The 15339-nt window shown below is 35.0% G+C and overlaps 1 protein-coding gene across 3 annotated transcripts in view; it reads left to right on the top strand.

Moving 5' to 3' along the window:
• Window positions 1-15339, top strand: part of LOC117168927 (Fanconi anemia group I protein) — a 426852-nt gene that overhangs the window by 25514 nt on the left and 385999 nt on the right. For all 3 annotated transcript variants that reach the window (XM_033354903.1, XM_033354921.1, XM_033354913.1), the window contains exons 2-4: window positions 3680-3963; window positions 11024-11191; window positions 11351-11568. In XM_033354903.1, coding sequence (XP_033210794.1) covers window positions 3680-3963; window positions 11024-11191; window positions 11351-11568 — 670 coding nt within the window. The remainder of the gene's footprint in view (window positions 1-3679; window positions 3964-11023; window positions 11192-11350; window positions 11569-15339) is intronic.

The raw sequence follows: 15339 nt of genomic DNA on the forward strand, positions 1-15339 counted from the left end.
GTACATGGAACCATTCCAAATGAATAGAGTACTACCTGGACGACAAGCAAGTTTGTTGCAGATACTTTGTGTCTCGCCGACAGTTCGGAAGCTAAAATCTGCCGGATGGGACGTTTCTATCTGCTTCGAAGAGTATCCTTCATAGATGACACGTCCTGTATGCGGCTCTATGGCACGCCCAGGTATGTATAAGTTTCTCCAGCGCAAAGGTGTCGTATAGCGCTTCGATCGACAAACTCAGGGTCTTAAGGGATGCCAAAAAGTGATCCTCGCTTAAAATAAACCTTGGCGCAATTATCTAACCCGAATTCCATTCCTATTTCCGCAGTATATCGTTCGACAATCCCTAGAGCTAGATGTAGTGTCTTTTTGTTTTGAGCATAGATCTTAAGATCGTCCATTTAAAATACCTGAGTGACCTTGTAATTTCGATCTGCAGGTTAGCCGCAGAAGTACCTGTCAGAATGGCGAAGTGCTAGAGATAGTGGCAATAATGTGAGGCAAAAGCGAAGTGGGCTCATGGTGTCGCCCTGAATGACACCTCTCTGAAAGGTGACTTTGTTATTTGTCATACGATTTTTTCCAGAGGAGATAGTAAATCTGGTTTTCCAAAGCGGCATGAATTTCTCTATACACCTCACGATTTGCGGATGAACATTTAAGCTTGCCAATAGACAGATGAGCAGATTCTCCCGACATCCTGCTACGCCTTTCTCTGAGCCTCGTTGTTCATACATTTCTTGCCACACATGTTCAATTGCCCGAACAATCCTATCATTTAGGACAGCTGTGAATATCTTATACAGTGTGTTCGGACAAGTGATTGGCCTGTAATTTTTTGGGTCAGCTAAATTCCCTATTTTCAGCAGGAGCATTGTGCGCCCTTCCACCAACCACGCCGGAATTGGCTCTTCCGTATTTAAATATGAGGTGAAAATACGGGCCAAATGCTGATGGGTTGAAGGAAACTTCTTCCACCAGAAGAATATATATATATATACTACTATATATATACTATACATTTTAAAATGTTAATGTCAAAATCAAATATATCATGAAAATAGTAATTTTTCCATATTTTTAAAAGGTTTCTAAAATTTCTTGTTGTTATCATAGTCGCATGTCCTAACACTCAACGTATATAAATCATATCCGTAAAAATATATTCATTGATCTCTTAGTTTCATATTTTCATACGCTCTGGGGTTATTCTGACTTAAAAATTTTTTTTTCAACGTATATAAATCATATCCGTAAAAATATATTCATTGATCTCTTAGTTTCATATTTACTTTCATAGTTACTTGCAACAAATAGTGGCGATGGATACCAAATTGAATGAATTGCTTTTAGGAAAGTCAAATAAAATGAACTTTTTCTTACGTTCTGTGCGCTGTGAAATTTTCCTGATACAAGACTCAATGTCTCCAGCATGGTATGGGGAGACCTCATGTGTATTCAGCTTGAACGGTATTAAAAGTAGTTTGGATGTGACAGATCTTTGTAGCAACAAATTATTATTATTCACCCTTTTTTCCAGGTTAGTCAGTCGATCATCCATCAATGAGACTTTTTAAGAGATTCCATCAATTTTAATAGTTAAACTGTCAACAGCTATCCTGGTTTCATCAAAGTCTTGCTTTAGATCAGCGCGGCTTTAAGAACATCTATGATTTTTCCACGATCTTCATCTGCGGGGTTTTTATCCTCTTAAATTTCATGCATCCTATCGTTACTCAACCCATTTCACGCAAATAAGTTCACCAAGAAGGTATACTTAAAGTCGATTATTTTTGCAAAAAAAATCTTAAATGACCTATATGCACGATTCGCTTACAATTGAACAAAATGAAGATAATCTGGAGACACAAAGCGGATTTTTTTTTCATTTTAGTTACAAGCAAAAATGTACCGTGGTGGGTACTCTGGTACCTACGTGTACACACAAGGGTTAATAACAGCAGCATCAGAGAGGGTATGCTGTTTGCATTTTCCATATAAACAAATGACATTTGTGTTACGAAGATTATAATTTTGACAGCCTCCTGAAGAATTCGCTATCATGAAAGCAAATTTAGTTTACCTGTCTGATCAGATGACAGGCAAGGCTTGCTGAAAGTGTAGAACGATACGCAATGGCACTGTTCGCAATTCACACGGTAGAAAGCAAGGGTCATACTGATTATCACTGAGTTTTGACACTGAGAAACTGAACACGCTTGCCAACCCCAATTACATGGGCAAAGCACGCTGAATCATATGGAAGGCGGAAAATTGCTTCTTTCGGAAAACGAGGAAATAGAGGAACCACAATCATAGAAATCCCAGCGTAAACCCTCCAAGCCACCACCACGTACACCAGTTCAAAGTAATCCAAAAACCCACAAATTGCGTGAATGTGCAAGACATAGCTTTGAAATTGTATATCTTCTTTTACAGGAAAACGTTTTGTAATGCAACTTTGAGAAAGACGAAGGTTACAATATTATATTACAATAAAAAGGAAATCCACTGAATTTACATAGTACTGGGCGGAGGTTAATGAGCGAATTTCGGTCTGGAGCTAACAAAAACGTTTAAATATATCTCCACGTCTACTGACGCCATTAAAAATCAAATTCAAGTTCTTGAAATACATTTCAACAGCGAACAAAATATAAATAGCAAAGCCGCAAACCTTTAGAATGTCCTGAGCAGCCTTGTCCAGAAAAACAGAGTATTCAACATCTGGAAGGAAAGAGAAGTTGATGATACGTAGGCCGCTCAATTTCTCCCCTCCTGCTCGGGTAGTCGAGAAATGTCTTCTGCTCTGGCGCAATGTGATAACGGATGGAGGGACATTTCGGAACCCTTATGGCCGAAAGATGATAGTAGTGGTGCTGCGAAGAATCCTCGGCGATGAGGTTTGCATCGCCCCATGTACAGGATTTGAAATGGTGGAGTTGTATCCACATTCCACCCCCGGTGTATAGCCCTCGGTTGCGCCTGTACCTGTGTGACTTTAATCGGCTTCAAACCCAAGAGAATTCGCAAAAGCGATTCTTACTCTTTCTCCATATGAAAAGCCCATGAGATGTCTCTAACAAAAGAAAAAAGATGAAACATGTGAAAAAAATTTTTTATCGGTTAGCCCTTCGATCGAGCCTTGTTTTCTCGCGCATATTTATCCCAAACGAGAAGAATCTACTTGCAAATAAGTGAAAACAACAATACAAAGTAATTTGCAGGTGAAGCCTGCAAATTTACAAGATCCTGTTCCCGCTTTAGATTTAATTTAAACATTGGCGTTGAGCACGTGTATTTTTCAATGTGAGGAGGATTTAAGTTAGCATGAGTGTGCGACCTGTGCCCTGATGCAATGTATGCAAGCGCAGCATGTGTTTTAATTGTTTCGCTGCCACCGTCGTTCTTACTTCTCTTCCTCTTTCCTCATTTCTCTGTCATTCCTTTATAGTTATGATTTTAAGAAAGTTTCATTCAAATTATCTTTCGATTTTTTCAAAATTAGGAGACTCTACGAAATTTTAATTTTGTTTAGGTAGGCACGTACTTGTCTTAGATTATGAGACGAAACACATAATCGATTTATTTATCTGCTGAATCATACGATTTGTTTAGAATATTGAATAAAAACCTCTGTGTAAAATGTATGTTGGCTAACAAATAAACTTTGTTTTAGCTTTGCAATTTGATGACTGAGAGAGTATGTCATCTAGATGCCCCAAAAATCTTAGATAACATTCTTATTGGGTTTTCGAACTCAAAAAACTGTGAAACTAAAAGAAGACAATTAGTAGAATCTGTGTTAAGGAGTTTATACAAAGCAAAAGTACATACAAATAGTGTGGACGCAATTATTAATCGGATTGTGAAGGAATTTACACAGTATGGAAAAACTTCTCTTGTACATCTCGTCGAATTTTGTTTAGAAAGTTTACGAAACAATGAAGATGATCACACAAGGTAATATATTCAAAATCTTATTTTGTATTCTCCTAGAGATTAATCTAAGACTAGTCAGAAAAAGAACCTTTTCCAAAGGGTGTGCGGAAAACTCGATGTTCGAACGGCTCGAGTTTACATTCGAGCTTTCCGAAAGTCTCGAAAGATTCGTGTACTCAACCAGCTCAAGGTTTTTCAAAGCTTTCAGAGTTTCTGATAATAAATTTCAAGTGAATATTGAAAAATGCGACAATTTCGATCCTGTTCACCCAAATTAAAACAAAAATCGATTAAATGGCAGATTTCAATGGGACTCAGCACTACGGGGGTTTTTAAGCTTCCGATTACAAGTTTGAGGTCAAATTATAAAATTCAAGCTTTTTTATTGAAACAAGTCAAATTTTTGTAAAATTAAGGCTGCATACTAGGGGTTTTTTGGGTTTTTTTTATCACAAACTTGAGTTTTTTTTGTCAGTTTTTACTCAGGCGATTGACAAACTTATAATTTGTATATGTTTGCCTCATATTCTGTAGATCAGACTCAACGAAATAAAAGACAGGTTCACAATTTTATTAATGTAGGATGTCTGCTGGTCATTTTAACACCCCTTAAAGATGCAAGGACGGAAACCAACATTTAAAAAGAACCAAGAGCACAAGAGATTTTTCATTGAACTATTAAAATACAAAAATCCCTTTAAAATCATTTCAGGATGCGTTCCCCATCAGGAAAAGTATTGAATTGTACTTTAATGGTGTCTTTAAGAACCCCTAACGATTCTAGGAAGGAAATTGAAATTTCCTTTAAAAAAAAACCATGGGGATTTTTTTATTGAACTATTGTGGTCAGACATCACTTTAATTCAAATATGTAAAACATACCGTAGAAGTAAAGGTAGTTGATTTAAATTTAAGGTTTGCTTTAACATCCCCTTGATGCCTGATAAATTATACAATATTCATAGTTATAAATAATACTTATTACTATGAATAATATTTAGCAAACATCCATGATGTTTGTTTCGTCGCCTGGGCGTCCTAGCCCCATTTGTAATTTGACTTAGAATAAACTGAGTCCATTTGACAACCGACAGCGCAAGCGTAGCTTCGGCCATCGTTCGCATTTGTTAATCTTTTTGCTGCGATAGCAGGCTAATGCCCCACTCCCTTGCGCAGTGAATGGCACACCGCCGAATTTGAAAATCTTGAATACGTGGAATTCAGTTTTAAAATTAGAATCAGTCATGGCCATATAACAAATTTTTCAAGGGCTTGACTACTCAGTTTTGAGTGTACACCAGATTAAAAAACTTTACTGAAGATATCAAAAAGTTTCAAAGTATTTCAAAGATACTAAAATATTTAAAAGGATTCTGAACATTACAAACATTTTTAATTTATTAATAAATATAGAGAGAGAACCTAATAACTAGGAGATCTTAATGCAGTTTTAAGACCGATAGCTTTCGTGTGACTTTCTTAATGTGTGAGTTCCATGACCTGTAAATAGATTTGAATTCTGAATTTATGATTAAAATTTTGGTGAAAAACAATATAAACGTATTTTACAAAAGTCAAAAAGTCGCAATATTCATCAAAAACTTCATTCACAAAACAGTCAGTAATTTCAAAGAATAAATAAGGTTTAAGAAAAATTTCACAAATATTTCAAATGATTTGACAAAGATTTCACTAGAATTTCTTCAAGATTTCGAACATTTCATAAATGTTGCAAAGATTTTAAAGATTTGAAAAAGGTGTGTATACCAGATTTCAATGATTTTACAAAGATTTCGAAGATTTTTGAAAATTTATGGTAAACCAGATTTCTAAGGTTTTACAAGATTTTACACAGATGAGAAATATTTGAATGATTTCAAAGTAATAAAAAAGATGTCAAAGATTTAATAAAAATTTAAAAAGATCAAAACATTTCACAAAAATTTCAAATATTTCAAGAATTTAAAAGATTTTACAGAAATTTCCAGATTTCACAAAAATTTTAAGTCCTTCCGGAGGTTTAAGCGAATTCGCAAAGATGTAAAAAAGTTCGCAAAGATTTCCAAGACGACTTGTGATCGAAGAAATTATGAATTTGTTTATCTTTGGTTCTATTTTCTTCAAAAGTGGTTGGCCAATAAAAAATGAAATAGCTCATTTCTTACATCTGTAACAAACGGTTATTTCATCATTTGATTCTTGACGTGGAAAATACCTTGAATTTTGTTCCTAAGAATCGCTGGACATCCTTGTTAAGAATAACCAATATCACGGGAGATTTTTTTATTATACTTTTGGGGCTAGATATCGCTGTACAATAAATTAAGGAAACATATCCTAGCAGAGAAAGTTGCTGAAGTTATTTTAAAGGATGTTTTAGCATCCCCTGATTATCCTCACGGCTATCAATGCTATTAGACGCATTGACGCTGGAGAGCCCTACCTATAAATATTCGTGCCTAAGTGTCGCATTCAGGATATAACAGCAGTGATTGAGGCTCTCCAAATCAAATATATACAAGCTACTGCTTCGACACATTTGGACTAACATGCTCCGAGCCGGTGCTCCGAGAGCACCGATCACAAGGACAATTACTTTAACCGAATATTTTGGGTACAGTTGCTGCAGCTCCCTTTTAAGTTCTTCGCACCTTACATCGTTTTCCTTCTCCTTGGCAGTGATATTGTAGTCGGCTGGAGCCCAGCATGCGATCCCAAGTATAATTTGTTTCTCGAAGTCTAGGAGAGCGATGTTTGGCCTCGAGTGTGCAACGGAGACTGCTATCCAAAAATCGAAGTGCGAGGAAATTGGGCACTTCTCTTTTTGGACTTTATCCCCTTCAGAGCGTTCGGAAAGGCTGAGTCGTGGCACTGTACCTATGGCTGCAAACTTCTTGACATAAAATGCGCTCATGGTATACTAAGGTGAAAATGGCACTATCTTGGCATGCGAAAATGAAACCCTTTATACCTGGTTTAATCCCTGATGATCTGAGACAAGCAAAAGTTGGTTCCTTTGACAAGGACTGTTTTTCTATATTTCTGGGAAAACTTCCGTGCATTTTCTTGTCAAGTAGCTGAACCTTCAAGCTTTCAGACAGATGATTAGTCTCTGAGAGGTTGAATCAAAAGCTTTTTGGTAGTCAATCCAGAGCATTGACAGGGCACGTTGATGGGCTTCTGAGTCTTTACAGATAGACCTATCAATTAGGAGGTTCTCTCGGCAGCCTGCTACACCTTTTTTTGAGCCACGTTGTTCGTACATCTCTTTCCACAGATGCTCAATTCTTCGAGCAATCCTATTGTTTATGACATCTGTAAATATCTTACACATTGTGTTCAAACAAGTTATTTGCGTGTAAATCTTTGGGTTTGACAAGTTTTTTTTTTTTTGTAAGAGTATACTCCGGCTTAACACCAGCCTCTGGGGAATGGTCGTTTCCGACTTTCAATACAGGGGATATGCGGGCCAGATGTTAATGTGTAGAAGCTTCTTCCACCCGAAGTTCTTAATACCATCTGGTCCTGCAGCGGAAAAGTTCTTCATATCCCTAACAAGGGGGCGCCGCGTAATGACCCGCACGGATTTCACTGGCAAAATGTGTGATTTTTATTCAAGACTTAGAAAAATGAGGTGCGCTTGCTCTACAAGCGACTACCGCCGCTCGCGGAGTTCGTGTGTAACAGCAGCAACGGCGTAGCGGACAAGGCGTCAGACTGGTACACTCGAGGTTCTGGGTACGATTCTTTTTGGCTCCGTTTTTTTTCTTTATTTTTTTGTTAACAACAGTGACAGTGAACCTTTTTTCTTTCTCTGGAATTCTATTTCTACGCCACTCATTGTCAGTTAAGTCAGTCTTTATGAAACTTTCGTTATATTCACTGCGTTTGAAGCGATGTCCAGTGAAAAATTGGAGATGGGAGCAGAACCTTCCACGAGTATGGAATGCGATTTTAAAATTAACGAAAGTGCGGATTTCGATGAGGATTTCAAACACGATTTTGTGCTTGCTATTGAAATCATGAAGCCCATGTTTCAAGACAATGGGACGATCGTGGCGCATCCCCGAGAAGAAATTTCGTTTTCAGAACGTACAATTTCTAGCATATTTACGATGTTATTTTCTCCGGTCTGCAATTTACAATTATATTGATAGGATGGTTTGCAAATTTCAGAGTTGGCCATGCAATAGTTCACGAGATATTTAAATTAGTATAAGTTCATGACCGCGCAAGACAAGAAAAGCAAAACACTGCCCTGGCATTATGAATTTCAGAACACGGAAAAAACCGAGCTCAAATATTGGCGCGCGCTGCGCCGAGCGAGGTTACTTAGTGAGTTTCGCCATTAGCTTCTAATAATTTAAATATCTCGCGAACTACTACATGACCCACTGTGAAATTTGCTCACAATATTCGCAATACAATTATAAATAATTGCAGACAGAAAAAAGCGATCCGACTTAAAAAAATTCCTTTTGTTTATAACAGTTTCCAAAAACATGCGTGATACAACAAAAACGATGCATTATTTACATTTTTTCATTAAGCTTATACGAAATCAGGGTGGCCGGGAAATTATCGGAAATTTTATGAGACCGGGAAAAAACGTAAAATGACGGTGAATTTATTTTTTGAGCGGGAATTTTACAAATTTTTAGGAAAAAAGAATGTGTCCGACTATAATTTCAACCGCTTTTTAAATAATATGTTAGATGGTTATATTTTTTCAATTTTAATATCATTTAGTTTAGAATGCGTAATTCGAAAATCTTTCACTTTAAAAATGTTCTATATCAGATTTTAATTTCTAAGCGTACATTCTAATTTAAAGAATTTTACAAAGTATTATAAAAACTTAAAGAATTAAAAGTTAGAAGCATTTGCAATTGTAAATTTTGGACTAAAAACATTTTTAGTTGATCAACTGTGAATATAAATAAATAAATTATTTTTTAAATGAAATTGTTTTGTCAGGGTTAATAATGAATAATAATTGATTTTACAAGGTGATTGGGAATCAGTTCACAGTTTTAGATATAATTTCCAGATTTTATAACTAAAACTTAAACTGTTTCAATTAGAAAGTGTTATTAGTTAAACGAATGTAAACGTCCGATTGAAACTTTACAAACTTTTTTTAATTTTAAAATAACTCCAAACTAATGTATTTATAATTAAAGGTTTGGTTAAATTTCGAATTTTGTTTATGTCTAAAATATTCCATCTTGAAACTATTCAATTTGAAAATTTTTAATTAAGAAAAAGAACAATTACTTACTATTCAGAAATATCTAACTGTTTATTTAAAATCAGTAATTATAAATCAAATATTCAAAACGAATCAATTTTAAGACAATATTTAAAATGAGGTTTTAGGGGTCATTCTAGTAACTACCCCCGAAAAAACGCTATCTGTGAATTTTTCATGATATTATTGATTAATAGATTGGTGTAGGATTTGTTAAACTTTCTAAATGCATTTTTGAAATACTATAAACCAAATTTTTCATTCATTGTATACACTTTTTATACACAAAAACGTCAGTGAAACGCAACGTTTTGAAAATTAGGTAGGTCCCGGCTTGTTGAAAAAATCTCTGAACTGCGCCATCTGAAATAGAAAAATCAAAGCATTTCAGGTTAAGTCTGAAAATGGCGATGTTCCCTATAAAATTCATTATAAAATTTGGATTTTCACTATTTTTTTTAATCTACTTCAAGAGTGTCTATATTGACCTAACAAATCCCACATCAATATCTTTATCAATAATCCCATACAAAATTCACGAAGATAGCGCTTTTTTCAGGAATAGTTACTAGAATGGCCCCTTCAATTTATAAAAAAATGTAATGATTTAATTTTTAATCTTCCTAGCTTCAAATTGCTTAAAATAATACAATTTTGACCTTTTTTCAATTCATTGATTGATTCTTCACTTTAGAGCATTGAAAATGATAAGGAGGATTTATATTTTGGGAACTGAATCTGAATCTTTGAACTCTACAATTTAGAAAAAATTTTTATTTTTTATTTGGCAGTTTAACTGCATTTAATTAAATATTGTTCCGTTGAAAAGTGTTAGCAGCTTTCATATTATACGTGTAAATTATTGAGCATTTTAATACCAAATTTTTAAATTAAAAAACTTTTAAACTTGAATTTTAAAAGTTTAAACATCAAAAGTTCCACTTTGAGTGCTTTGATTAGCAGCTCAGTTTTTATTAATTGAAATGGAAAATTTTTTAGCTGCTAAGTTCGAATTTTTTTATTTCATGGATCGTGTACAATTTTTCCGAACCGGCTAATGATGGGAATTTTTCATCTTTAATCGAAACGACCACCCTGGAAATATGAACTTTAATGGCGACGAGGATTTTTTCTCAAAACGAATAGCTTTCGAGTTATTATTGAATAAAAATAATTTCATTTTATACACTTCAAAAGTTTAAGAAATCATAGGATGAAAATAAAAAATTGATAATGAATCAAAAAAATACGTGTAGATTATTTTACTCTAAAGAATGCGAGAAAAAATGTTCGCTGTAATAAATTTTTCAGTTGTAAATTTGATATGGAGTAACCCATATACAATAACAATAGACTGGAAACATAAAGTAATAGGGTGGCTTGTGACTGTTCGAAGAATATATCAATGGGGTTGTGAGAGAAGAGTAGTCGGCGCCATGTTTTAGTTAATAAATTTCGAAATTTCTCAAGGTCTGATTGGACCTTACGCAATCGACGAGGTCTAATCGTCACAGGATTATACCATTAACATTTGTATTCAGTGTATTATATCAATATATCAATACATGAATATAATATTACATGATGTGAAGTTAGCAACACTTTTCCCCAACTTTGCTTATGTCTATCGTTTCTCCTCTTTTGTGAAATAATGAGGCGATCGCTATTCGGTAGGTTGAAGAAAAGTCAGATGCCTTAATAAATTGGGGACGGTTGCTGCCAACTTCATATAATCTCTTATGCACTCCTGGACACTCTTGGAATAAACTGAGGAGTCAAAATTGATTACTTTAACTGCAAACCTCACGTATTGAATTTGATTATTTTTAGTTGGAAAGATATCCTTCCGCTCTTATTAGAAACCATGAAGGAAGATAAATTTATAGGGTACAAAGGTTCTGAAGTCTCCGGCACGGAGTACAAATCCCTTATCGTAAAATCGATAATTGATAGTAATTGGGACCCGAAAATTTCTACATCGCTCGCAAAAATGTTCCGGTAAATATTTTATTATTTATCATGCACAATACCATTTCCGAAAATGCGAAGACTTTTTTGATCGTGGCATTTTATCAGATTTATACTCTAATAATTATCGTATTGTATATCTAAATTTTATTATCTCTAATTCAATTTCTTTTTTTTATTTTAAAACAGAGAGATGTCATTGGAGAAAAACGATCTTGAGACGGTGATGAGAGCTTTATGCCATGTATTGCCAAAAAGCGATCCAAACGAAATTCCGCCGCTAGTGCATCAGCTTCTTCGGCTTGGCAATGATAGCCGACTACTTTTCAATACGCTCTACAGATATTTCCATCAAAAATATTCGGAGGCTGATGCACACGAAAACAGTGAAAGTTCCAACATAATCGGTAAAATATTTTAAATATCTAAAAGTAGGGTGGGCACTGAACTTGGAAATTATATTTTTAATACTTGAAGGACAATAAATTCATTACATTCAAAATTTATTGGAAATTTGTGAATAAAAAGAGCTTCATGCTGTACAATTTTAAATAATTCATTAAAATCTTTCTAATTTGAAATAAAAATTGTCTAAAATAGTACAATATCCAATATTGAACGTTTGAGTTTTAAATTGCTTCATCGCAAATTTAATTATGAATTTTGAACGATTTAAATTTAAAATTGTTTCTTGCATTAATTTTTCATTCTTAACTTCTTTTTTTAATACTTTAAATAATAAATGGTTCCCTTTTAAAGCGTGCATTGGAACATTTAAATTATTCGGACAAATTATTACTAGGGTAAAATGTCGGGAATTTGGTCTGAAACTTGAGAGGCTCTCCTGACTAGATCATTGAATATAATTTAAAGTTAGGTTGATTCGTAATATATATTACTGCTCCTTAAATTATATAACTTTCATAAAATCAATTCTGTAATATTTAGTGATGCGCACATTAGTCATAAGTCGAATTTTTTGAACCGACTCAAACTGTGATCGAATCGACTCATTGACTCATTAACTGAATTTTATAAACCGAGTCAACATGTGATCAAATAAAAAAAAATCAGAATTGACTCATCAGTTGAGATTATGCCGTATTTGATTGAATCGATGCATAAGGCAGATAATAAATGAATCGGATTTTAGGATCGACACATTGACATAACCTAATTGTGAAAAGCGGTTTATAAAGTAGAAAATATAAACCCTAAATCAATTTCGGTTCATTTTAAATGAGGCAGCAATATATTTTTTAGAAAAAAATTAGTTGCTCTACCCCCCTTGAGAATGCGCCATTGTATGCATGTGAAGCAGGCGTAATGTGGCCGCTTCTAGCCTAGTGACGTTCACACATGCGTACTTCGCCGCTGGGCTGACATGAAACTTTACGGCCGCCACATGAAACTTGACGTCAGTTATATAAAACTTTACGCCAGCTACACAAACGCTGCACCGGGTGAACATGAGCTTCGATTGGTTTCGAGAGTGGCAAATGCATGTAACCGTAGCGTTTGTAACTTGCATCGCTGGATCCCACAGTCTCCCTCCTGTTAAATAGGGTTATTTCTTCCTTTCACTTATAATCTAAAATTGTCAAGAGAATCAAACATCCTCTATATGCTTCACATGATTGGTTTCAAAAGGGGTAAGACAAAAAGTATGGTGTGTATCAAGGGCGGATGACTATTTTGCTTTTTTTTCGTCCTCGATACAAAATGTACTGTTGTAGCAACGAGTCTTAATGTCGGTCGGACGTGTTTGGGGTCCGCTCCCTAAAGTTTGTTTGTGGTTGTGCATACAAACGTGTGTATTACGAATTAAAGTGAAAGTGAAATTAAGTCAGAAAATATGACGACCAATGAAGAGCTGAACAATTTATTGTTATCTGTACAAGAAGAAGTTAAATCAGCAAATGTGAAAGTTAGCTTGGTAATCGAAGATACTAAGTCCTTAAAAAACTCGGATGAAAACATTTTGAAGGAACTCCAGATTTATAAACAGGAATGTATTATCCTAGAAGAAAAGAATGTCCTTTTGGAAAATAAATTGAGCATTTTGGAAAAAAATTGGGTTTACAGAAAATAAAGAGAGAGCCAGGAACATTGTACTCTATAACGTGAAGGATAATCCGACCAACAAGAACCATCTCTTTGATTCAGTTAATACTATTTTAGAGAAAGCTAATATTGACATACAAAATTATTGTATTGAAAAGGTCATTAGAATTGGAAAGAATCAGTGTTCCATACCAATTTTAATTACGCTTACCAACTCGAAGTGTAAAGACAAAACTTGTCAAAATGCGAAAAAATCTGCGGTCTCTGAAGGCGTCCTTGTCAAATGATATTACTCGGGAACAGAGAGACACGTAAGAAACTAAGAGAATATTAACTTAAAATCGAGCGATTTGGAAATTCGTCTCTTATCAAGGGAAATTGCCTTCTTTTGGATTACGATTATTATGATTTATCATGAATAGAAAAGTTACTTGCAACAAATAGTGGCGATGGATACCAATCTGATGCACAGTGAGCCGGAACCACACATTTGCAGGACAAAAATCACAGTTCGGCTCAAATGAAAAACTATACCTTCCATGGGGGTTTTTGAGATCCCTGAGACTGAATCCAGTGTCAAAATTACGAAGTTCAAAATGGCAGATCCAATATGGCGATCACAAAATTGTGGAATTTTTGCCAATAGTACAAAAAAATGGTTGCTTGGATGTTTTTGAGGTCTCTGAAGCCGAATACAGTGTCAAAATTACGAAATTCAAAATCGCGGAACCAGTATGGCGATAAAGATTGTGTAATTCTTGCCAATATTACTAAAAAATTGTTACCCGGGGGGTTTTGAGGCCCCTGAACCTGCATATATGGCAACCAATAATTTGAAAATTTAGCGAATATTCTTTAAAATTTGTACCGGGAGGTTTTTCAAATCGCTGAATTTAAATCTGCTGTCCAAATTACGCAATTCAAAAGATTGGATGACCTGACAGTTTTCGGGGTGCTTTATTGAAGTGAGCCCCGTCGCCTCTCACTAATAAAGATATTTAATCTTTGCGGGAATCGCTTTGATCTTCTGAAGAACTATCAACACTTGGTGAAGAATTATTTGCTCGTACTTGTGGCAATTTTAAAAGAGTAATAACTTCTTTCGGAAAGGGTTTTGATTACTTTCGAGGAATTGGTGTTATTGATATGATTACAGGATCATACGTAGTAAGCAGTGCATGTAAAATATCGATTCTAGTATGTTTTCTTGAAAGTTTTCTTGTATTGTTTTCCTCCTTGCTGTTTTTCAGAACTTTATTATATGATTCTTGTGCTTCCTCTGAGAGTTGACCAATCGACAATAAAGCATTTTCTGTGATCGGTGCACCATAAATCAGAATTTTGTGTACAGAAGCTGGCATACAATACCAACCACATAGTTCTATGAAGAGTCTTGCTGCAATAAGAGCTTTTATCCCATATTCTTTGCTGTTGCTTTTGAATCCAGAAGACGGCGTTTGTAAAATCGTAGCAAATTCTTCTATCAAACGTATGTCGATTCCAGTAATCTCAGATGAAGTTTTAGGATCGCTAAAAAATCTGCGAGCTGTATTTCCGTTTTTTGTTGTCCCGCTACCTCCGGCCTTGAGAATATCAATCAGTAGACTCATCTTACTCTTGAAAGCTGCTTGAATAGCTTTTTTCCTCTCTTTATGACTAGCCTTTTCAGGAGTACTTCGAGGTTGCCACTTTTGGAATTCCAAGCGGTAGGAGATGTGCAGCAAACATTCAAAACACGTAATCCAGTTGTGCAAAGGGGAGACGGCAAACTGAAATGTAGAGGGATCACTTTCTCTTCTGACAGCTTCGTCAATGTTGATCGTCATAGTTGGTGTTGCCCCGCAAACGTAACATCTTTCTGAAGAAGACGTTTCTGTAATGGCATTGCAGACTTTACCATCTAACATGGTCAACATCAGAGTATGAGAAATCGAAATGTCACCTAATTCATCATGTTTAATGAAGCTGGGCGAAAGATTGTCTATTTGACTCTTCATCTGATCTCTTTCAGATTTATATACGAGGGTAGTTCAATAAGTCCTTAGAATGAAGTATAAAAACAATTTTTTTTGGGTAAATTTTTTTTTATTTTTCAACATAATCTCCTTGAAGCT

Source organism: Belonocnema kinseyi, chromosome 1 (assembly GCF_010883055.1).
Source record: "Belonocnema kinseyi isolate 2016_QV_RU_SX_M_011 chromosome 1, B_treatae_v1, whole genome shotgun sequence".
Taxonomy (NCBI): domain Eukaryota; kingdom Metazoa; phylum Arthropoda; class Insecta; order Hymenoptera; family Cynipidae; genus Belonocnema; species Belonocnema kinseyi.